At 45.8% G+C, this 11,444-nt stretch overlaps 1 protein-coding gene across 1 annotated transcript; it reads right to left on the minus strand.

Annotated features, from left to right (window-relative positions):
* Nucleotides 1-2,191: 2,191 nt before the first annotated feature.
* On the minus strand, nt 2,192-11,372 carry TMEM208 (transmembrane protein 208). Its single transcript, XM_060253728.1, has 6 exons — nt 11,286-11,372; nt 8,893-8,988; nt 6,908-6,967; nt 5,549-5,685; nt 3,551-3,635; nt 2,192-2,692 (listed from the first exon to the last, which is right to left on the minus strand). The coding sequence occupies exons 1-6, from the start codon at nt 11,289-11,291 to the stop codon at nt 2,555-2,557; spliced, it is 522 nt and encodes a 173-aa protein (XP_060109711.1). The 5' UTR covers nt 11,292-11,372; the 3' UTR covers nt 2,192-2,554.
* Between the last annotated feature and the right edge of the window lie 72 nt (nt 11,373-11,444).

Genomic DNA, 11,444 nt, shown 5'->3' on the forward strand with positions numbered 1-11,444 from the left:
TTTCACAATGCAGAATCTGTATAAGACTGCACCCTAGTAAGTCATCACAATACCACCTCCCTTCCGTAGTTTAAACGAAGAAAAACGGATTGTTTTCCTTGGGAAAAGAGAACGTTATCAGAGGAAAGGAATTTTGATGCTGGCAGATCTTGACGGTGGGATAGACAAGAAATAAGGACCAGATGCTTGGAGCGTCTTTCTTCTTGTCTGCTGTCCTCTGCTTTTCAGTGGCTGCTGAGCCTGTAGCGAAACCTAACAGGAAAGTACATCAAGACAAGATCTCTACTCCCTTCTGGACACATCAGGGCTTTTCTCCCCACCTACTTTGCTCAATAGGAATTATTTTTGAGCCTTCTCTCACCACGGCATCATGGCTAGGACAGAGGTTGCACTTCTTCACCTTCTCTCTCAAAACATTCCCCAAATGGTACCCAATCAAAGCAACTTTGGCATGATGACTTTGCTTCAAGTTTGCCTGTTTCAAGAGCATAAGCTGGCGCTGAGGTTGTCATTCAGCAATGCTGGGAGGTTTTTGTGATCTGTAGCAGGGTCCCCACTCCATTTTTTTTCTTTTTCACTCCAGCTACAGGGTGTGGTTTCACAGAAACATCAAGCCAAATTTACATGACTACATCCTTGTATCTGAGCCTCCTCCTTCGCCCATCTGCCATTCCCTTCATCTCACACCACACTGCCAAAAGGGGCACTTCAGGCAGCAGACCCCACTCTGGCACCCCTGGTGCCCACCAAGTGTTTTTAGAAAGTGGGCAGAGCCAGATGCAGCTTTTGCCCAGCAAAGCTTCCAATTGGCCACTGGAGACTCAATGGACTGTGTAGATTTTTTTCCCCGCCATTGCTTTTGCAGCAGCTGCCATTGCAGCACAAGGACCTTGGCTGTATGAGCGAAGGCAGCCATTTTGCTGCTGCTCCCAGCACACCATGTCAGAATTCTCAAGGCACCAGAGGCTCAAAAAAGTTGGGGATGCAGGTGTTTACAACTACTTCCAAGAAACTTTGTTAAGGTTATAAGTTATGGGACCAGGAGTAATGATGAGAGTAAGGGGATCAAGGAGCATGGTAGAGTGGAGATCTGAAGCTGGGTCTCTCAGATCCTAGTCCAGGGGTGGCCACATTGAAGAAATATCCAATGTTTGAGAAAAGGAAGGAAGGATGTTGAGGGGGAGGGAGGGGGAAAGGGAAAGAAAGCAACTTCAACTTTAAATGCATTCTCCATGCTGCTGGCTGCTTGGCTTGGCCAAGTGATTTAAAGAGACAAATGCCTTCTCCAAGCAGGCCTATGGGGCTGCAGGGCCCTCCAGAGCTGTGCCTTCTGAACCACGGTTTGGCCACCTCTGTCCTAGTCCAACACTCTAACCACTACATCACACTGGCTCTCTTGTAGCTATCTTTTATCTTGAATGCAACTGTTTAGATGTTGTGTACTTAGTTATTACGATAATTCTAGTTAAATTACCGTGTTGATTGTTGCATTGTTCTTTTCATTTCGAGTTGCTGCTTTTTAATGTAGTTTTTATTATTATGTTGGTGTCTTTCTGCCCATGGGGTTTCAGACATTTTAAACATTTATTGGGTGGTATCCAACCAGTTTTCCCGTCTCAAAGGGCCTTTGTCCCTGTCAGTCCCACGATCTCCAGCCTAGCCTTCCTAGTGTTTGAAGGGCACCTCCCCTCCCATTTTTGCAAGTGGGAAAGCTGGTAGGGCCCAGTTCATTCTATTTTTATTTCATAACTGGGACCTTTAAGGAAAAGCCTGGGTTATAAAAAAAAACTTCTCGCAGTTCCTGCAACTGCTTTCATCTTGGTCTCCTTAACAGCTTTGTCCTTCAGTGATCTCTGCATCTAACGACTGTTGCCACAGTTTAAGATTACTGTTTATTTTGTGTTTTGGCTTAATCAACCCTGTCCAGAGCAATCTGGCAAATGAACAGGCTACCCACTGGGAGCAGGACTTTTTTTGTAGCAGGAACTCCTTTGCCTATTAAGCCACACACCTCTGATGTAGCCAATCCTCCAAGAGCGTACAGGGTTCTTCATACAAGGCCTACTGTAAGCTCCAGGAGGATTGGCTACATCAGGGGTGTGAGACCTAATAGGCAAAGGAGTTCCTGCTACAAAAATAGCTCTGGGAAGGGAATAATATAACATCAACACCAGCCATATGAGTTACTACATAGATTGAAAGCATTTCTTTTAATATACCATTTCCTCAAGCCTAGTGACGCTTCCATCTTCCGATGCGTACTTCGGCGTCACTTTTATAAGATTATTTACACACTTCCACTCTCGCAAAAGGTTCCTGCCCTGTGCCATAAGGCAGACAAAGGTCAAGGCATCTGCCTGGTGACACACTTGAAGTCATCCAGAATCATCTCTGTAGCCTTCAAGTGAAGTGCCGTTGCCAAAGGGAAGGGGGCGGATGAGAGAGAGAAGCAGCCCCTGATGTTTTCTGATTGGATAAAAACAAATTTGCATCCCTGATGAACAGCCACTCAGAGACGGCAGGTGGCATTCTAGATCCACTCCCGGGAGCGCTGCTAGAAGCGCTTCATCTGCCGCCGTTCTTGCCGGCGCTGTTTCTTCTCGTTGGGTTCTGGGTTGGCAGCTGAGGAGTCTGTGGTCAGCCAAGGCCCTAGAATGTTAACCCAGAGAAGGTAAAGTGCCCGTCCGGGAGCCTGTGAAAAAACAAACACACACACATGGAGAATTACTGACCAGCTATGGATGTGTCATCTGTTTTATGTTAGCATGGGGGGGGGGGAATATATGGGATAAAAAGGTAATGGTAGCCCCTGTGCAAGCACCGGGTCGTTACCAACCCATGGGGTGACGTTGCTTCACAATGTTTTCACGGCAGACTTTTGACGGGGTGGCTTGCCATTGCCTTCCCCAGTCATCTACACTTTCCCCCCAGCAAGCTGGGTACTCATTTTACCGACCTCGGAAGGATGGAAGGCTGAGTCAACCTTGAGCCAGCTACCTCAAGAGCAAATGAAATTCGATTCTGCCATCTGTAGTATTAAAGACTTTTTCTTTTAATGTGTAATATGATTTCAATTATATTAACTGTCTTTAACCATATATTACATCTATTGACTGCTGTTACCTGCCCTGAGCTCATTTGTACTTACCGGATTGTTTTAATGTTATTAAGTTAATATTTACTGTTTTATATTGTTAAATTTAAAAGTTTTAACCATTGTATGTTTTTATGAAATGTTGTTAGCCGCCCTGAGCCTGCTGAGGTGGGGAGGGCGGGATAGAAATAAAATTTATTATTATTATTATTATTATTGTAGGAAGGCTGGGTTATAAATCTAAAACAACAACAACAACAATAATAGTGTTACCACAAGGCACAGTTAAGCACTGGTTTAAAAAAAAAAACAAAAGTGTGCTGAGTCTAGCTCACAGATTTGTATTTTATTCCAATCTCAAAACTTGAAGGTCTCCGGCAAAAAATGTTTCTTGTTAATAGATAATTCAGCTCTTCAACTCAACACTGGAACAGGAAGCAAACCAGCAAGACTTACCAAGAGCCAGAAATACCACATGTAGGGTGAAAGACAGCTGAGAACTTGGACTATAGCCGTGAGCAGGATCACATCCTTCAGGTGCCTGAGGGTCAAGGGAAAGGTTGGACATATCAGCACAGGACTCAGTGGAATAGCTCTATCCGTACCCTGAGCTACCCCATCTTCTTTCATGCGGAGAAACTCAAAAGACTAGCTGAAGAGTTACAGGAGACCAGCTCTGCTGTAACAGAGTACATGGGTAAGGAGAGCTCTCTCTTGGGGAAGGGCGGGAGGAGGGCTGTTTCAGCTGCAGCCTGACCAACAGTCTATGTCCAGAGGCCACATACATCTCACAGCCAAGGATGACTCTGACCCATGCCCTCACTTGAAGGCTTCCCAAAAGCATCAGGATGGCTGCAATGGGAAAAACTCTTTTCGTCTGACCCAGCAAAGCCCTCCTTATGTGCACAAGAAACAAGGCTGACAAGCAGCTGCGGGGGATGTGGGCAACGTTCCCAGGTTTTCACTGCAGGATTAGCAGCAGCCACATCTTTGGCTCCCTGGGGGTGGTGGGAAGCAGGGCTTTTTCTTGTAGCAGGAACTCCTTTGCATATTAGGCCACACCTACTGGAGCTTACAGCAGGCCCTGTAAGAAGAGCCCTGTCAGCTCTTGGAGGATGGGCTACATCAGGGGGTGTGGCCTAATATGCAAAGGAGTTCCTGCTACAATAAAAGCCCTGGCGGGAAGTGCTGCCGAGTCATCACCGATTTCAAGGCAAGACACGTGCAGAAGTGCTTTGCCACTGTCTGCCTTTGCACAGCAATCCTAGGCTTCCTTGGGGGTCTCCCATCCAAATGCTAACCAGGGCTGACCCTGTGTAGCTTCCAAGATCTGATGAGATCAGGCTAGCGTTGAGTCTTCCAGTCAGATGTTCTCCCCAGGAACAGGCAAGGCCTTCTGCTTGACGGAAGCCCCTCTGCAGCTCATCAGCCTTGTCTTCCTAGAACATGGCAAAAGCCTCAGATGGCTACTCTGCTTTGATCTCTCTCTAGTGATGCCAGTACTGGAGGAAGAGAGGCCATTGAATGAATTCTAAAAAGACTAGCTCGGGAACTTGGGTATGATCAGAAGGCATCAGATCCAGCAGCCCACTCAAGCTAAGTAGATCTGAGCTTGGGTGGTGACCAAATGGAAAATAGGTGGTGGAGCTCATCCAGGGATTGTTATGCAGCTGCACCTACTATTCAATGGACAAGGTGGGGAGGAGGAGGGGGAACCCTCAGAAAGGTTCAGGAGCTGTGCTCCTGTTGAATCTGAGGACTGCCAAATGCCACCTTCTTGAGTCCCTTAATGCACACATTAAAAAAAAACCCTCTTTGAAGCCAAAGAAATTTAAACTCTGCATCACACAGTAACCCCTATACCTAAATCCTGATTGCACCATTTGTCTCTGTTTTGCTACCTGTTTACTGTACATCATTAATATCCACTGCAAAGTGTCCAGATTCCTGTAGTAGGTGGGATCTGTTTGAACCAGCCAGGTTAGCAATGAATGAAAATGGGTGATGGGAGGGCTGGGTAGAAAAGGAGAGGAGGTGAAGGTCAAGAAAGGGAGGGTGGCAACCCCATTTCCTGATCATTGGAAACTGGGTACAGCCCCCCTCTAGCTCAGAGCCCACGAGGTGAAAGGATGAATATTCTTCACAGAATGGGGAGAGAAGATTTGGGAAATGACATCTGGTTCCCCAAATGATCTGTATTTTAACATGATCCCCTGCAGGGCTCTGGAGATTGGAATCAGTGCCTGAATTACCAGAGGGGCCTGGCCCCACCAACCTTTTGTGTCAGCCCCCCTTAAGTCACTGTTTCTAGAAGGCCTTCCAGAGGGTTCAACTTGGCCTGGATTAATTTAGGTGTCCCTGACTACTACTTCTTCCGAAATTCGAGCACGGATCTGTGCATGCTCTCAGGCAGCAGGTCCTGCTCACCTGGATTTGTGGGGTGTAGACACTCACTCTGCCATCCCCTGCTCCATATTCAGGTCAATCCCGCCATCGGCAAGGCTGCCGTCGTCTGTGAAGGTCGGCTTTGCCATGGAGCTCATGGAGCGGTAACTGGCCCCGTAGACCAACATGCTGAACACAAACGCAGTCTGGAAGGAGAGCATGGAGAGATCAGCTGGGGAAGCAACAGGACACCACACCTGTGTCCCTCCACCCATATTCTCAGATAATGCAGCACAAATAAAGGAGAGAAGCCTCAGAATCAGAGACTAGCAGTAATTGGGAGGAGGAGGAGAGCAAGGAGAGTTGCATTTATACCCCACCCTTCACTCAGAATCTCCCATCTCCTCCCCACAGCAGACACCCTGAGGTAGGTGGGGCTGAGAGTGCTCTTTTGAGAACTGCTCTTGAGAGAGCAGCTCTGAGAGAACTTGTGACTGACGCAAGGTCACACCAGCAGCTGCATGTGGAGGAGTAGAGAATCAAACCCAGTACTCACAGATTAGAGCCTGCACTCTTAACCACTAAACCGAGCTGGCTCTACAACGAACTGGAGGTCTACCACCTCCACTTCATTGCATGGTATGAAGGCATAAAAGGGAGAGACTGTGGCTCAGTGACACAGCATCTGCTTTGCACATTGCATGTCCAATCTCTGGCCCCTCCAGTTAAAGGCTCTCCAGCGGGAGAGGTTGGGGAAAGCTTCTCTCTACTTGAGACTCCAGAGAAGTGCCATCAGTCAGAGTTCACATTATTATGAACTAGATCAGGGGTGGCCAAACTTGCTTAACATAAGAGCCACATAGAATAAGCGACAGATGATTGAGAGCAGGGAGGCAGGCAAACAGATGGCGGCTGGGGAGAGAGAGGTGGAAAGAAAACAACTTTAAATGCCTTCTCCAAGCTACCGCCCGGCTTGGTGAAGTGATTTAAAGAGACGAATGCCTTCTCCAAACCGGATGACAAAGTGGTGGGGACTCTGAGGTCACACAATATGTGTGAAAGAGTCACATGTGGTTCCCAAGCCACAGTTTGGCCACCCCTGAATTAAATAAATCAGTGGGGTACACAGGTCCACACATGGCAGAAAAGCTAATTATATCTTCCCTGCTTCAGACACATATATAGAGTGGGCTAAATTATGTAGCACCTCAAAACAGGAATGGTGGTGATGAAGCACCTTAAGCAGGTTAATAAAGATTTCTTTTAGCAGGATAAAAAGTGGCCATGGAACAACCTGGCTTTGATATGGACATCCCTTATCTCAGGGAACAACTACAAGCTTATCAATATATTTACAGTTAACAGCATAAGCAAAACCAAGCAGCCCCTGACCCAAGGTATTTACACGTTGGGCCTTACAACACTCACCCAAGTCCAGAGAGTGGCTGCTGAGTAGAAGATCACAAGGTTTACAAGTCCATAAATGGCCTGAAATTAAGGGGAACAAAGTGAGAAATAATACAGCTTAGCATTTATGCAGTGATTTCAAACGTTTAAAGTGCTTTGCATATGTTATCTCACTAATGACTACAACAACCTTGTATGTACACCAGTACTACCTAGTACCCAGTTTGCTGTGGGGAGATGACTGGGGAAGGTAATGGCAAACCACCCCGTAAAAAGTCTGCTGTGAAAACGTTGTGATGCAACTTCACCACAGAGTCGGAAACGAGTTGTTCTTGCACAGGGACTACCTTTACCTTTACTACCTAGTTAAATTTATGGCAGAGAGATCTGAATCAGGAAGTTATCAGCTTGTAGCTTGGTCTCTTAGCCACCACTCAACCAGGAGATAAGAACCAAATAAGAACTTTGAAGTTCCTTGGATTGTTTGTGTGTGTGGGTGGAAATCTCACATGAATCTAAATGAATCTCAAGCCCCATGACTTTGCACCAGGGACCACTGAGCCAGAAGGGGCACCTCACTTCATGTTTGCAATGTTAAAGGGTGCTAAGATCCACCGGCACATACTTCCTGGCAAAGTAAGAATAGACATCCCAGAACACTTTAAATGCAGGGCTTCCAAGGTATGGTATCACTTTGTAAATCAGATGTAGTGCTGTTTGTTGGAAGCATTAAATCAGGGGTGTCAAACATGTGGCTCAGGGGCCAAATCAGTCCCCCAGAGGGCTCCTATCAGGCTCCCAAGCAACTGGCTCTTGTTTGCTTCCTTCTCCCTCTCTTGCTTCCTTCTGCATCTCAACTTGCTTTGTAAGGCCTGCTCAATTGCACAGGAACTACAGACCAAAACCTCAATTTTCTCCATTGGTTGAGGCTCCTCCCCCTCCTGGTCCCTTGGGGAGAGAGGGAAAGAGCCAGAGCTTCCTTTGCCCAGTTCCCTGGATCCCATGGGAGAAATACAAAAAAAGCATCTTTCAGACGAGTGCTAAAGTTTTAAGCATGTTTTAAATTTTAAAAAAAAATCTTCAGTCATGTTTGTCTGTGTCCTTTAAAAAGTTTATCTCTCTGCTATCTAATCTTAAATAGGTACACATATGGCCCAGCCTGACAAGGTCTCATTTATGTCAGATCCAGACCTCGTAACAAATGAGTTCGACACCCCTGCGTTAAATGATGCACCATTTCTGACCTGGCAGAAGCCATGCAGCAATAAAGACGAGGTGACAGCACAGAGCTTGTCTTCCGCCAATACTGGCAGCATCTGTTCAAATATCATGTTGTTTTCATAATTAAGCCCTTTGATCTATGCAATATTCTGATACCTCAGGACTGTTATAACTTAGCTATTTCCCTTCTGTTGTCTGGCTAACACACACACACATTTAACATTTAGATATTTATTTATGACTAAAGCCAGCATCCTAAACAAAAAGAATATCTATACATATCCATAAGAACTATCTGTAAAAACATGATAAAAGTATTATTACATTATTAAAAATTGAGAAATATACAGAAATTTTGTTGGCTCGCCTTCAGGGCAAGAAGTAGCTTAAAATGCCAGAATGTTTGTCTTAATGGCCACACACACACACATATGTATGAATGTAGTGTGTGTGTGCGCGTGCGCACATGCACGTGTGCATGCCTGGAAGTAATGGTGACTTCTGGCAACCCCTACTGGGGCTTGGATGTTTTCAAAGAGGTGGCTTGCATTGTCTGCCCCTGCATCCTGGTCCTTGTATTCCCTGGAGGTCTCCCATCCAAGTACTTCACTTGGTGATTTTCAATAGAGGAGATACTCTTGTTTGTTTATAAATTCAGGACAAGAAAATGAAATCCAAAGCTCTACCAAAGAAAAGGTATTTCAGATGGCAGGCCCTTGCTATCAAAAATCTCCCAGCAGGCTTCATCAATTTTACTGAACTCATGCAAAGCACGGCAAACTTACATTCGCTCCCAAGATAATCCGCAGATAGAACTTCAACGTGTCCTTGTTTTCTTCAAATATCTGCTTTTTACCTTTGGTTCCCACCTTTCCCTTTGGCTGGGGGGAAAAAAGAGAGAGGTACTATTAACACACCCGCCCTTTCCTTTAACTGCTTTTAGATTTGCATACATGCAAACTCTACTGCCAGCAGACAGAACTTCATTTTTGTTTAACGGGGGAATCAAGAAACAAAACAACTGAGCCAGTGTGGTGTTGTGGTTAGAGAGCCACTGACAATCTGTCAGGGCAATGACACTGTCTTGAGCTAGCACAGTGTAGGGGTTAAGACTAGGATCTGGGAGATCCAGGTTCAAATCTCCCTGCTGCCATGGAAGAATGCAGGTGACCTTAAGCCAGCCACACTCTCATTCTAACCTGCCTCAAAGGGCTTACTGTGAGAAGTAAAATGGGGGACTGGAGAATGATGTAAGCTACTTTGGGTCCCCAATGGAGAGAAGAGCAGGGTATAAATGAAGTAAATAAATATATATATACTATCTCCAAAAAGCAAATCATGTTGTACAAAGTAAACCATGATCAGATAAATTAGTTTTTTAGGTATCTGAATTTCTTTTCACCACTTTTTCAGCCATGATATTTGATCCTCAAAATGAGTCTGTGATCTGTCATCAAGGGTTTGAACTTGGATCATCCATGCCCAGACACAACACTCGGTCCCTCTGCAGTACACAGCAGAATCAGCACATAACCTAAAACTAAGTGACAGTATACCTGAGGTGCCTCCCCCTCAGGGCAGCACAAAGCAGGCATGGGGTTTTCTCAACTGTCTTTACTGACAACATCAAGAACCAGAAGGGCAACTCTTCACTGTTTGTCTAGATCCAAATCTCAGTTCTGCCCTGAATTTGCCCACCTTAGGTAAACTACTCTTAGCTTCAGCTTCCTTTGTCCACCACTTGTGATACAGAGATTATATCTACCTACCTACCAGAGTTGTCGTGAGGTTTACTAAGCTCATGTCAGTTAGACCTGAGTCCAAGTAGCACCTTAGAGACGAATAAGTTTTCACAGTGTAAGCTTTTGAGAAGCTTACACCGTGAAAGCTCTCTTCATCAGATATCAGTCAACATGGAGATCTCGTAATCCTTTTATCCTAGACAGAAAGTAGGAGGGTGTTGTAAAGAATGCTTGTAAAAGATGCAAAGGTATAATGCATATTATAATCAGCTTGATTAAGGCAGAGGAGAAATACTCAGGGGCAGAAAATTAGCATCTGTAGAGCAATAAGGATTCTGTGCTTCAGCCCCAGAAAGGTTCAGTTGTCTGAACCTGGGAATGAACCCAAGTTCACTACAGCATTCTGATCACTCTCAAGTACAGTATACAATTGCTAAGCAGGTGATGCCAGAAGAATTCTTAAAAGCATGCCATAAAGGCATACAGATTTGTTCCTTCCCTTGGCCTTCAATTAGCACCGGGGGGGGGGGGTAGCAGGGGGGGGTAGCGAGGAATCTAGTGTTGCCTGTCAACAAAGTAAGGAAACCACTTCCCAGCTTAGAGGTTCATTAGAAACATCAACTTCATCAGATATACAAAGTACATTTTCAATCAACGAATACATACAGCCAGTGCTGCCTTTAGAAGTTTTAAGGAAATTCTACAATGTTGCGTTATTCATTAGAGTTTTCATAATGGCTTCAGGCAGTTCAGTGACAGTTAATCCTAACTGCAAACAGAGATCCCCATATCTGAAGAAGTAGGCTCCAACCCACAAAACCTTAGGCTGCAAAAACATAAATGCCCAACTGGCTCAGACTAGTGGTCCGTCTACTACAGCATCCTGTTTCACACAGTGGCCAACCAGCTGTCCTGGAGGGAAGACCAATAGGCAGGGCATAAACGCCAAGCGGCTCCCATTTCCGTTGCCTCTTAGCACTGATATGCAGAGGTTTACAGCCTCTGGATATGGCATTGATCGCTTCGCCACAGGACTCCTTTATTTTCTGTGCATCGGGCTACTGTTAAAGACAGAGAGACCCACTGTCACGTACACGTGAAACTGCTTTATGCTGAGTCAGACCATGGGTCTATCAAGATCAGTACCGTCCACTCCGAATTCAGCAGCTCTTCCGCAACTCAGAGGGAAATCTTTTCACATCAGATACTGCCTTTTAACGGGAGATGCGGGGAATTGAACTTGGCACTTTCTGCATGCAAAGCAGCTACTCTACCGCGGCCCAAAGCGACACCTTTCCCAATGAGGGTGGAGTCATTACAAGCTATTTCGACAGCAGCTTCACCGGGGAATTATAGATTCACATCATCAGTGACACAAGGAAGAAAAATGACCACAATTCCCCTTCCAGGCCAACACTAACTCCCCCCTCGCTCACCGCCATGACAGCTCCACGGCCAGTCCTAAACAGGCAGAACCCACCACCTCAGCATCGCAAGACTTCCGGCGCAGGTAAAAATGCGTCATCGCGCGGGGCAAGGTGCTGTCGCGGAGGACTACAGTTCCCAAGATGCATCGCGCCGCCGTCATAGGAATT

Source organism: Heteronotia binoei, chromosome 14, assembly GCF_032191835.1.
Source record: "Heteronotia binoei isolate CCM8104 ecotype False Entrance Well chromosome 14, APGP_CSIRO_Hbin_v1, whole genome shotgun sequence".
Lineage (NCBI taxonomy): Eukaryota > Metazoa > Chordata > Lepidosauria > Squamata > Gekkonidae > Heteronotia > Heteronotia binoei.

Excerpts from the sequence above, each read along its gene's own strand:
- TMEM208 (XM_060253728.1), bottom strand. Across the intron at positions 5,686-6,907 it reads CAGCCACTCTCTGGACTTGG|ACTGCGTTTGTGTTCAGCAT; the intron begins GTGAGTGTTGTA and ends CTCTCCTTCCAG. Across the intron at positions 3,636-5,548 it reads ATGGAGCAGGGGATGGCAGA|GCACCTGAAGGATGTGATCC; the intron begins GTGAGTGTCTAC and ends CTTGACCCTCAG.